A 13219-nucleotide genomic window follows, 5' to 3' on the forward strand; every position below is an offset into this window, starting at 1 on the left:
GGACCCCTTCCTTGTTCCTCTGCCCCCATTCCCACCCGGTTCCATTCGGAGCCTTGGTCTCCGGACACCAAAGGTGAAAATGTGACCACTCTGCCTACAATCCTTCGTCCCCTATAACGCTCCAAGTACCTTGGCCCCCAAAAGCTCAGAGTCGAGGGGAAATCTCTCCGCTATAATCTTTGGGTCCCTGGATCCCAAGTCCCCCGTCTCCAAAACTAGGATTCGGGCTGTCTTACCGCCCCCGGACCCTGAACCTTCGCCCCCTCCCCCGTACTCACCCCAAGTCGAGGCGAGGCGGGGATGGGGGAATCCGGGGCTCGAGATGGGGGGAGGGGTGACCCAGCTCCGGCAGCTCTGGGCAGCAAGAGGCTGCGGAGGGGGGAGTGACATCACCGCCGGAGGAGGGGCAGCACCGCTCCCCCAACCCAGGGGCTTCAAGCTCCGCCTTTATGGCGGACCCCGGGGTCCTGGAATCCCAAGGGAGAGAGGAGAAGCAAGAGATGAGGTCCGAGGGAACGTTATCCCCGCCCCTTAGAACAGGAACTGGTAAACCCTTACCAATTACAGTCACCCCCCCCCCCCACTGCCACCTGTCGCTGCCGTCGCGACCTGTCGCCTCCCACGCATGTTGTGGCTGCGCCCGCCCCCGTCAGGGCGTGACCACGGCGTGGACTACAACGACCGTGATGCTCCACGGAGCTGGAAGCCTTTGACGAAAGGCAGCGTAGGCGAGGGGCTTGGTGGGACTCGTAGTACAAGACTCCTCACAAGGGTGCGCCCCGGAGAAAAGGAGTGATACCCTTCGCCTCCCTGTCTTCCTCAACTCCGTGCGTCCATGCACAAAGTTTTCTCTTCAAAAAGTACCTCTGAAAAGATGCAACCTAGGCAGGTTCGTTCAAGGGAAATACTGGGTTTTTACTGAGTAGCGTTAGCGCTGCTACCCGTTGCGCATGCGCATCACCTGGGCGTCACCCGCGGTACTGCGCCTGCGCGGTCTCGCGCCTTCCCAGGTCCGCTTGGCGAGAGCGAGGGCGAGCGCGCGCCAGGCCCACTCGTGCGCCGCTCTTCATGTCCCCGCGGTCGAAGACGGCCACATACGCCCCCAAGAAAACGTCGCCGAGGATCCACACAGGTACTGGAGGCAAAGCGATGTCCAAGGCCCGGAAGCCGGACAAGCAGAGGCGGACGTCACCCTGAGCAAACTGCAAGGCGACAAGACGGCAACTGGGTGTCCAGGCGGCTGGAACCACCATTTCCCTGGGAGTCCGTGCTCTCTCTGCCCCCAGCCCCGGGGACAAGAAATGTTTCTGTGGCCCCTTCCAGCCCTAGTGATGTCTAACTCCCAGCTCCACCCTCCCAACTCCAGCCATATTACATCACTGTGGCGTCATTGTGACGGACACCTACCTGGATGACGTAATCCTGGGCCGTGAGGTTAAACCAGACCCCCCCAATGAGGAGTGAGACTGTGGGGAGCTTTGGGATTTCTGAGCACGGGATGATGTACTGGGAGAGAAAGGGAACAAGTGAAGACGGGAGATTCCTGCTCTGCTCAAATCCTGACCGTGGCTCCCCAGTGCCATGGGGTAATGTTCATATTGAGCACCTGGGTATTCAGCGTCCTGTGTGGACAGCCCTGTTGCCTAGGCTTCTCTCATCTAGAGCCAAACAAAACTGCATTATCATCTTCCCCTACCCCCACTTAACCATCCACTGAGCCACTTAGCATAGACACTTGGGAAGTATCTTTGCATCCTCCCACCACTCTCCAGCATGTCACTTAAGAATCCCAGTCCCCTCTGTCCTGGATATGCTCTAGCTACCTGCTTCCCATCCTCAGGCCCCAGTGTTCGCCATCGAATTGCCATCATCTTCCCCAGGACACACCCACCAGAGACTGGTACCTCACCTCCCCAGCCAGCAAGGGGATTCCCCCAATGGCTTCATGCAGGGCCCGGATCTCCTCAGTGGGTCCTATGATGACAGGTGTGCCTGTGTCCAGAATGGCAGCACAGCCCCGGGCACAGAGAGTCAGCCCTGAGCCCACTGTCACACTGAGGGGGAAGGAGGCACTCATTAGAGGCAGGGACCTAGGAGTGCAGTCCCCCAGCCTCCAGCTCCAGACTCAGGAGACCAAGTCCCTCACCGCTCCATGTGGATCTGCCAGTAGGCAGGGACTGTGACTGGCACGAAGGTGAGGGGTGGGATGTAGTGTGCCGGGTCTGAGCCCCCCAGGACCAGCTCTCCTCCATCAGCCACTTCAGAGTCCCTGCAGGAGCAGAGTGTAGAGGTCATTGTCACCGGCCCTCCCCTGCCAGCCCTAGGAATGGCCAGGGATGGGACTTCCTGCCACTTGGGTCATTTTTGGGGATATAACTGGGGCAGTGGAATGCAGACAGGGCCTAGATGTTGGGACTGGAAACAAGAAATGAAGGGAAATGGCGCTTTTCTTGATGGAAGTTAGGACTTTAGGATGATGGGTACTTCCTGAAGTGGAGAGGAGACTTCTTCGTTTGGCTGTAGAAGGTAGAGCTTTTGGGGGAAATTCCTGAGTTGAATATAGTAACCAAGCAGACCAGTGAAGTCTCAGAATTGGCTCGAAGGTGTGACTTGTGCAAGAGTGGGGTGGCTTCCTGGGAAGGTGCAGAGACTTTCTGAATTGCCTGTTGTGGTATCTAGAAAGGTGTTAGACTTCCTGAGCTGGCTGACAGTGATGGGAATGGGGCTGGAGACTTCCTGGAAGAGGTAGGTGAGTGGGATCTACCAAGAGGTAGGTGGAATTTCTTGAGTGGGTTGGATGTCAGGGTAACTGAGTGGGCATTGGACTGTGTGTGTTGGGCCCTGGGAGGGAAAATGAAGACTTCTCAGATGGTGGGTGGGACTTCTGAGCATAAGATTGACCTTCCTACCAGGTAGGTGGGGCTTTGTGAATTCAGTCAGGCATTTCCTGACTTCTGGTCGGTGTTATCAAATGGGATTTGAGCTTTATGGTGAAGAGAAGTTTCCTGAATATTTGGTTGGGTGGAGCATAGAATTTCCTAGTTTGATTTTGAAATCATGTTGAAATCAACTGAACACATGTTGAACTGATGGTGAGTTTCTTTAGTATCTTAAGTTGTCACTTAAGCTCTGGGACTTATGAATAGGGTTGAGGTGTTTCTTCTGTTAGGTAGGTGACTACTGCCTGAATGAAGGTTGGGATTATTATTATTATTTTTTTAGACAGAATCTCTCTCTCTCACCCAGACTGGAGAGCAGTGGTGCGATCTTGGCTTACTGCAACCTCCACCTCCCCGATATAAGCAATTCTCCTGCCTCAGCCTCTCAAGTAGCTGGGATTACAGGCATGTGCCACCACACCCAGCTAATTTTTATATTTTTAGTAGAGACAGGGTTTCGCCATGTTAGCCAGTCTGGTCTGGAACTCCTGACTTCAGGTGATCAATCTGCCTTGGCCTCCCTAGGTGCTGGGATTACGGGCATGAGCCACCGTGCCTGAACTGGGACTTTTTTTTATGGAGTAAGAGACTTCCTGAAGGAGGGCCTCACTTCCTTTTGGGGAATAGGAGCCATAGATAGGTGCACCCTCCCCAGTACCTGTTGAGGTAAAAGGAGAAGACAGGCTTATCCAGTAGCCCCTGCTCCACCAGTACATCCAGCGGGGGCGGAACTCCTTCCACAGCCAGAATGGGAAAGCCGAGGCCCAATATCCCATCAGGGCGGGAAATAGTGAAGACCAGGCTGGATTCCCACAGAGCTTCCCCGAAAATCACGGATGCACCCTTGATTCCACCAATCTAGGGGTAGATTGAGATGTGACCAGTTACTTTTGGGAGGACAATAACCACCTGTCCTGAGGTCTCCCAAACCAAAGCATTAATCCCAGGTCTGGGGACATCTGGACCCAAATCCCCGACTGCTTAGCAAACTTTGCCTCTGACTTGACAGAATTCCTATCCCTTCACCTAGGAGCCCCTCCCCCTCCTTGAGAAGCCCCATCCATTGGCTCGGGAAGCCCCTCCACCTCAAGCACCCCCCTAAGCCAGATGATCTTAGACAACGGGGTTCTCCCAGGCTCGAGGCTTCCTGGAGTCAAAGGCCACTCACAGTCAGCTTGTCCTCACTCAGGATTCCATCTACCCGCCCAGTTCCGTATTGAATGGCAAACTTGGTCCCATTGGGCTGGAAGGAGCTGGAGGCATTGGGATTGAAGCGGTGGTGGAACCCTAGGTCAGAAGTCAGAGAGGGTCACTTTGGGAGGGGAGCTTTCCAAATGCCTTCTGCCCCTTTAACCTTCTGACCTTTGAGGATGTCAGAAAAGAAGAGTTCCTCAAAAACCTGTGGGAAGCTGAGGTCCAGCCCCGCCTTCTCCCTTCACCCCCATTCAGCCTTATTCTCCCACATAGAAGCTCACAGCAGGGCACACTGAAGAAGTGGCATCTCCTGGACGGGACCCAGAGATTGGAGGAGCCAGTGTCAAAGACGACAGTGAAGTTTTGTGGAGGCGTTCCCAGCCCTATTTCCCCAAAATACTGGGCCTGATGAGGCAAAAGAGGAGACAGAGTCAGTGAAGAGTTTGGCTTGAGGGCACAGGGGTGGGGGCTGTGTAGGGCTGTGACTCACATCCAGGAATTTGGAGAGAGGTACCAAGGCAGGCTTGTCCCCAGGAGATGGGGCCCCCAACCTGGGGAGCTTTGCTGGTTTTCCCCATCCCCTCAGTAGGTTCAAGGTCCTGAGTCCAGGGTGGACCCTACGAAGGGGGATCCTGTAGAGTAATAAGATGATGAGAATTAGGAAGCTGCCCTTCCTGGAGACCCTCTAAAATAGACTTACCCAAATGGGATATGATGACAGATTCAACATCTCCAAGGGCTACAATAGGAGTCATTACCAGAAACCCTACAATAACAACCTCCAGGAAACCCTAGCACAGATACCACGATGACAAATATCCCCAAAGACTTCACGGGGACAAACTATCCCAAACAGGCCTTCCCAACGGTATCCAAGTCCTTCACATAAGCCATTCCCAGGAATTGATATTCTCAAAGGTTTCCCAAGACCCTAACATGAAATCTAACCTTTGCAAAAGCCCTCAGATGGTGGCCCTTGCATGCTTCAGTTCATGATGTTGGAGACTATTTTCCCCATCCTTGGGGGAAAAAAATGTAAGCATCAAATCTTAATTTCACTTTTTTTTTTTCCTGCAACCTCTGCTTCCCAGGTTCCAGTGATTCTCTTGCCTCAGCCTCCCAAGTAGCTGGGACTACAGGCGCACACTACCAGGCCCAGCTAATTTTTGTATTTTTAGTTGAGACAGGGTTTCACCATGTTGGCCAGGTTGCTCTCAAACTCCTGACCTCAGGTGATCCACCCGCCTTGGCCTCCCAAAGTGCTAGGATTACAGGCGTGAGCCACTGCGCCCAGCGTTAATTTCACTCTTTACACTAAAATACATCTGAGATATCAAACACTTAATGGGAAAAGTAAAATTATAAGAGCACTTTGGGAGACCGAGGCAAGCAGATTGCTTGAGCCCAGGAGTTCGAGAGCAGCCTGGACAACATGGCAAAACCCCATCTCTACAAAAAATACAAAAATTAGCTGGGTGTAGTGGCACGAGCCTTTAGTCACAGGTACTTGGGAGGCCGAGGTGGGAGGATCATTTGAGCCTGGAAGGTGGAGGTTGCAGTGAGCTGAGATCATGGCACCACACTCCCACCTAAGCAAAGCTCTGTATAAAAAATAAAAAAGACATAGAAGCAAGTAAAATGTGTAACTCTGGAAAGAGGGCAGCTTTTCTTTTTTTTTTGGAGATGGAGTCTCGCTCTGTTGCCCAGGCTGGAGTGCAGTGGCTCAATCTCACCTCACTGCAACCTCTGCCTCCTCGGTTCAAGCGATTCTCCTGCCTCAGCCTCCCAAGTAGCTGGGATTACAGGCATCACCATCATGCCCGGCTAATTTTTGTATTTTTGTAGAGACGGTATTTCACCAGGTTGGCCAGGCTGGTCTTGAACTCTTGACCTCAGGTTATCTGCCCGCCTCGGTCTGCCAAATTGCTGGGATCACAGGTGTGAGCCACCGCCCCTGACTGCAACACAGGCTTGCTCTGTCGCCAGGATGGAGTGCAGTGGCATGATCTCAGCTCACTGCAACCTTCACTTCCCAGGTTAAAGTGATTCTCCTGCTACTTGGGAGGCCCAGGAATTCAAGGTTACAGTGAGCTATAATCATGCCACTGCACTCCAGCCTGAGCAACAGAGCAAGACCCTGTCTCAAAAAAGAAACAAAAAGAAAGAAAAAAAAAAGGAAAAGAAAAACTGGCACAAATACTAATACTCTTGCTACTACTATTGCTGGGAGTGATAAACTGCCTTTTGTCTCTGACTTGGGAGTCTTGGGTCTTCTATGAGCAGCCATGAAACTATGGCAAACTAACTTCATAGTTCTTGACACTCATTAGGAAAATGAACAAAGGACATAATTTGCAAAAGAAGTACAAATAAATTCTAATGCATGGAAAGATGTCCAGAATAGTCATAAAAAAAAATACAAATGACAACAGTGAGAAACCTTTTGGCGAAGAACTGAGAATACTTACCATTGATTAGGTTTGGCAAATGTGTATCAAATGCTCAAAAATTATACCCACCATTTAACCCAACCCAGAATTTCATCTATAGGAGATCCTTGGATGAGTGCACAAAGGTGTGTTTACGAGGCTGTGCCTAATTTTGGAAACTGGAGACAGACCAATGATGAACTGCCTTTGCAAAAACTATAAATGAGAAAATTAGGACAGTGAAAGAGATCCGATCTAAACAACCGCCATCTTACCTTTAACTTCCAAACTACCCTTGGTCGTTCCTGGGCTTGGGCCAAGCTAACTTTAGGAGACAGTTTATAGTTTAAATGATAATAGTCCATCCCCAAACCTAAACCACCTTTGTAAAGCTAATGAAGTACCACCAGGATAGGAGGATGAGAGGAGCATTAAATTCTGCTAAGGTGGAGACATAAATGATTACCGGTCATTATTCCAGAGGTCAAAATATTTGCAACTTCCCCAATTACTCCTGCAGATTACATCACTATTGTAGAACCTAAGACTGGTCTTTTGAGACTGAAGGTTTTTGCATTTCTGATGATGCCACCCAGACCTGCCAACTGGTCCTGTGGCTCCAGCCAGAAGCAGACTATTTTCCGGGCCCGTATGAATGATTACCTCCCTGACCAATCAGCAGCATCCATTCCCAGGCCTGACAAACTATCCTTGAAAAACCCTAGCCTCCAAATGTTAGGGGAGGCTAATTTGTTGTTTTTGTTTTGTTTTTTATGAGATGGAGTCTCACTCTGCCACCCAGGCTGGAGTACACTGGCGTGATCTCAGCTCACTGCAACCTCCGCCCCCTGGGTTCAAGTGATTCTCTTCCCTCAGCCTTCTAAGTAGCTGGGATTACAGGCAGCCACCACTATACCCGGCTAGTTCTTTTTTTTTTTTTTTTTGAGACGGAGTCTCGCTCTGTCGCCCAGGCTGGAGTGCAGTGGCCGGATCTCAGCTCACTGCAAGCTCCGCCTCCCGGGTTTACGCCATTCTCCTGCCTCAGCCTCCCGAGTAGCTGGGATTACAGGCGTCCGCCACTTCGCCCGGCTAGGTTTTTGTATTTTTTTTTAGTAGAGACGGGGTTTTGCCGTGTTAGCCAGGATGGTCTCGATCTCCTGACCTCGTGATCCGCCCGTCTCGGCCTCCCAAAGTGCTGGGATTACAGGCTTGAGCCACCGCGCCCGGCCTATACCTGGCTAGTTTTTATATTTGTAGTAGAGACAGGGTTTCATCATGTTGGCCAGCTGGTCTTGAACTCCTAACCTCAGGTGATCCACCGGCCTCGGCCTCCCAAAGTGCTAGAATTACAGGCGTGAGCCACCATGCCCACCTCTGATTTGAATAATAATAAAACTCTGGTCTCCTGTTCAGCCGATGGCTCGGCATGAATTAAACTCTTTCTCTATTGCCATTTTCCCTTCTTGATAAATTGGCGGTATCTGGACAGCAGGCAAAAAGAACCAGCTGGGCAGTTACAATGGCCAACAATGGGCACAGCTTAGTTCTGCTTTGGAACATACATAGAATGGAACCCCATTCGACCGCGAAGAAGGAGGAAGTAGCTGTCTATACCAGTCATTCTCAAACTTTAGCATGACCCCAAATCACCTACAGCAGTGGTGTTGGGCAAATCTTTGTGTAGAAGCTTTGCAGGCCTGCGGTCTCTGTTGTAACTATTCAACTCTGCCAAGATAGCATGAAAGCGGCTGCAGACAACAGACAATGCAGAAATGAATGTGCATGCTGACTCCATTTTTTTTTTTAGAGACAGGGTCTCACTCTGTTGCCCAGGCTGGAGAGCAGTGGCACGATCATGGCTCACTGCAGTCTCAAACTCCCAGGCTCAAAGATCATCTTGCCTCAGCCTGCCAAGTAGCTGGGACCACAGGCCTATGCCACCACATCCAGCTAATTTTTTTCAGTTTTTGTAGAGATAAGCTCTTGCTAAGTTGCCCAGGCTGGTCTCAAGTTCTTGGCCCCAAGCAATTCTCCTGCCTCGGCCTCCCCAAGTTTTGGGGTTACAGGCATGAGCCACTACATCTGGCCTAGGTTCCCTTAAGCTTATTTGTAAAAGGGAAATAGCAGGCAGGATTTGACCCTCAGGCTCAGTGTCTGCCAAGCCCAGACTCAGAGGGCTAGTTCAAATTCAGATCTCTTAATTTTTAAGTAGATCTGGGATGGGGCTTGAGAATTTGCATTTCTAACAAGTTCCTGGGCCATGCTAATGCTATTGGTCTTGAGACAACATTCTGAGACTCATTGTTCTTTGCATTGACTTCGAAAATGTCCATGATATATTAGGTTTGCAAAGCAGATTAATGGGGAATGGTGAATTCATTGAATCATACACCAGCAAGCTACATCTATACTCTCAGAGTCCTGGGAGAATTTCAGATTGTAAATCCTTACTTACTGAAAGATCTTACTGAGGTGGGAGGATTACTTGAGGCTAGGAGTTCATGACCAGTCTAGGAAACATAGTAAGACCACCCATCTCTACAAAGAAAAAAAAAAAAAAAACTCTTAAAAAAAAGCTGGTTAACAAACATAATGTGCACTAATTTTTAAAATAAATTTTATATTTAATGATTTTTTTTGTAGAAAGAGATGGGGTCTCACTATGTTGGCCAGGTTGGTCTTGAACTCTTGGCCTCAAGCAATCCTCCAGGCCTCTGCTTTCCATAGTGCTAAGATTACAGGTGTGAGCCACCATGCCTGGCCTCATGCAGTAATTTTTTTTTTTTTTTTTTTTGAGATGGAATCTTGCTCTGTCACCCAGGCTGGAGTGCAGTGGCATGATCTCGGCTCACTGCAAGCTACGCCTCCTGGGTTCACGCCATTCTCATGTCTCAGCCTCCTGAGTAGCTGGGACTATAGGCACCCACCACCACGCCTGGCTAATTTTTTCATATTTTTAGTAGAGTCGGGGTTTCACCATGTTAGCCAGGCTGGTCTCGATCTCCTGACCTCGTGATCCACCCGCCTCAGCCTCCCAAAGTGCTGGGATTACAGGGATGAGCCACCGCGCCCAGCCTGCAGTAATATTTCTGTACCCAATTTTAGTCACTCCTTGGAACATGACACCCTCACTCACACCTTTGCCCTCACCCCTCATGACTCAGTCTTTGAAAGGCACAAGAACGAGAAGTGGGGAAAACACTTTCTGAAAAATACATCCCTCCCACTGCCAAGAACTCTAAGGGGTAAGGAGAAGAGAAGAGGGGAGGGGAGAAGTTGGGGAAGCATCAGAGGTAAAGCCAAGAACTCTAAGGGGTAAGGAGAAGAGAAGAGGGGAAGGGAGAAGTTGGGGAAGCATCAGAGGTAAAGTAGGAAGTAGGGGAGAACTTCTTGGGTGGGGTCCCCAAAACTGGACTTCTTTTTTTTTTTTTTGAGACAGGACCTCGCTGTGTTGCCCAGGCTAGAGTGCAGTGGGGTTCAAATGGCCCTCCCGTGCAGCCTCCCAAGTAGCTAAGACTACAGGCACCTGTCACCATGCCCAGCTGATTTTTTTTTTTTCTGTAGAGACTAGGGTCTCACTATGTTGCCCAGACTAGTCTTGAACTCCTAGCCTCAAGCAATTCTCCTGCCTTGGCCTCCCAAAGTGCTGAGATTGCAGTGGTGAGCCATTGTGCTCAGACAAAATATAGACTTACTGAGGCCTAAACAATTTGGAGGGTGTAAATGTGGGGGAGGCTTAGTTTAAATGTCACATGCCTTTGTCTCCAAGATGGAGGGAATGTGTCACATGTCTGGAGACCCCCATACCTGGTCATCAGAGCTCGGAGTGGGATCTGCAGAGGCCTCCCAAAAAACAGATCAAGAGAAGAAGGGGAGAGTTCCTCACTCAAGAGTCTCAGTGAAGGCCAGGCGAGGTGGCTCACGGCTGTAATCCCAGCACTTTGGGAGGCTGAGGCGGGCAGATCACGAGGTCAGGAGTTCAAGACCAGCCTGGCCAACCAATATGGTGAAACCACATCTCTACTAAAAATACAAAAATTAGCCGGGCATGGTGGCACGTGCCTGTAATCCCAGCTACTTGGGAGGCTAAGGCAGGAGAATCGCTTGAACCAGGAGGCGGAGGTTGCAGTGAGCCGAGACTATGCCACTGCACTCCAGCCTGGCAACAGAGTGAGACTCTGTCTCAAAAAAAAAAAAAAAAGTCTCAGTGTTGGAGGATCTTAAAAGGGCTCTGGGCTGGACATGGTAGTTCATATCTGTAATTCCAGCACTTTGGGAAGCTAAGGTGAGAGGATTGCTCGAGCCCAGGAGGTGGAGACCAGCCTGGAGAATATAGGGATACCCTCCTCTTTACAAAAACTTTCAAAAACTAGCTGGGCATGGTGACACATACCTGTAGTCCCAGCTACTTGGGAGGCTGAGGTGGGAGAATGGCTTAAGACCACAAGTTTGAGGCTGCAGTGAGCCATGATCTCACTACTGCACTCCAGCCTGGGTGACAGAGCAAGACCCAATCTCAACAAATAAATAAATAAAAGGAAAAAAAAAATTTAAAAAGGGAGCTCTGAGCCGGGTGTGGTGGCTCATGCCTGTAACCCCCAGCACTTTGGGAGGCCAACGCGGGCAGATCACCTAAGGTCTGGAGTTCGAGACCAGCCTGACCAACATGGAGAAACCCCATCTCTACTAAAAATACAAAATTAGCTGGGGTGGTGGCACATACCTGTAATCCCAGCTACTCGGGAGGCTGAGGCAGGAGAATCACTTGAACCTGGGAGGTGGAGGTTGTAGTGAGCCAAGATCATGCCGTTGCACTCCAGCCTGGGCAACAAGAACAAAACTCTGTCTCAAAAAACAACAACAACAACAACAACAACAAAAAACAGTGGGGGAGCTCTAATCTTAGGAGATGTCAGAGTGGAGTCCTCAGAGTGAAAGCCCACTTTAGAGATCTGGGAAGCCAAGAAGAGTCAAGGATCCTGGGTGCCAGGTTTGGGAATCACTGAACCAGGAGCCCCAGACTTAAAGGGCAAAAAGCAGAGAATTCCTCCCAGGTTTGGGGGTGGCAAATGGGGTCACCATACCGAATCAGTGTGGCCCCAGCAGGCTCCATGTTCAGCAGAGGCAGCAGCAGCAGCAGCAGGGGTAGCAGCAGCCGTGGTGGAGACATCACTGGGGACCAGGGTGTGAACCCTGGCTTCCTAGTTTTCTCTCCCCTGTGACTCCACCCTGTTCATGCCCCACCTCCCGGTTTAGAAGGTGACCAAGACACAAGGTCTCTCAGCAGGTGACACAGGGGGACAAGGATGTTTTTTGAAGATTTGTGCAGAGTATTTGCGTAGTGTCAGCAAAAGTTGTATCCTGTGTCCCTGATGCTCCTCATTCCCTACTTGGGGGGTGGTGGTGGTGAGGTCTCCTCTGCCAGGACTGCCTCCCACCCTCCATCCTTTAGCCTCTGTCACTTTTACTTCTCACTTTCACATCACTTTTCTGCAACTTTTTAACCACAAGTGTTTCCTTGGCCAAGTGAGAGGGACCAGCAGGTATCTGTGAAGGGTCTAGGGAAGGGAGAGAGGAACTGGTTATAAGCCTACCCTCCCATATGAAGTGGGACTACCTGCATCTCAGGACCCAGACTCTTATTATTTTATTTGTAGATGAAGTATGTTTCTTGTAAGCAACAAAACATTGGGTCTTCTTTTTCATCCATTCATCCATTCTATATCTTTTTATTCGAGAGTTTAGTCCATTTACATTCAATGTTGTCCTTGATAAGGACATCCTCCTGCCATTTTGTTATTTGTTTTCTGGTTGTTTTGTGGTATTCTCTTCTTTCTGTCCTTCTTTGCTGTTATTTATTTATTTATTTATTTATTTTTATTTTTATTTTTATTTTATTTTTATTTTTATTTTTTTTTTTTGAGACGGAGTCTCGCTCTGCCGCCCAGGCTGGAGTGCAGTGGCCGGATCTCAGCTCACTGCAAGCTCCGCCTCCCGGGTTTACGCCATTCTCCTGCCTCAGCCTCCCGAGTAGCTGGGACTACAGGCGCCCGCCACCTCGCCCGGCTAGTTTTTTTTTTGTATTTTTTAGTAGAGACGGGGTTTCACCATGTTAGCCAGGGTGGTCTCGATCTCCTGACCTTGTGATCCGCCCATCTCGGCCTCCCAAAGTGCTGGGATTACAGGCTTGAGCCACCGCGCCCGGCCTTATTTATTTATTTTTGAGACAGAATCTTGTTCTGTTGCCCAGGCTGGAGTGCCCTGGTGCAATCTCGGCTCACTGCAACCTCTGCCTCCTGGATTCAAGTGATTCTCGTGCCTCAGCCTCCCGAGTAGCTGAGACTACAGGTATGTGCCAGCACACCTGGCTGATTTATGTATTTTTAATAGAGATTTGGTTTCATCATGTTGGCCATACTGATCTCAAACTCCTGACTTCAGGTGATCCACCCGCCTCAGCCTCCCAGAGTGCTGGGATTATACACATGAGCCACCACACCTGGCTTCTGTTTTCCTTTTAGAGAAGGTAATTTTTCCTGGTCATATGATTTTATTTTTTCCTTTTTTTTTTTTTTTTATTCTTTTTAGTATTTTTGTCTACAGGAGTCCCCCACCATGCCTGGCTTTTTTTTTTTTTTTTTTAATTTTTTTTATTTT

At 49.8% G+C, this 13219-nt stretch overlaps 1 protein-coding gene across 1 annotated transcript; it reads right to left on the reverse strand.

Annotated features, from left to right (window-relative positions):
• Nucleotides 1–894: 894 nt before the first annotated feature.
• Nucleotides 895–11732, reverse strand: LOC112612507 (napsin-A-like). Its single transcript, XM_025367127.1, has 9 exons — nt 11647–11732; nt 4624–4765; nt 4415–4538; nt 4108–4226; nt 3598–3797; nt 2147–2269; nt 1910–2054; nt 1408–1506; nt 895–1202 (listed from the first exon to the last, which is right to left on the reverse strand). The coding sequence occupies exons 1-9, from the start codon at nt 11730–11732 to the stop codon at nt 969–971; spliced, it is 1272 nt and encodes a 423-aa protein (XP_025222912.1). The 3' UTR covers nt 895–968.
• Between the last annotated feature and the right edge of the window lie 1487 nt (nt 11733–13219).

This window comes from Theropithecus gelada, chromosome 19 (genome assembly GCF_003255815.1).
Source record: "Theropithecus gelada isolate Dixy chromosome 19, Tgel_1.0, whole genome shotgun sequence".
NCBI lineage: Eukaryota > Metazoa > Chordata > Mammalia > Primates > Cercopithecidae > Theropithecus > Theropithecus gelada.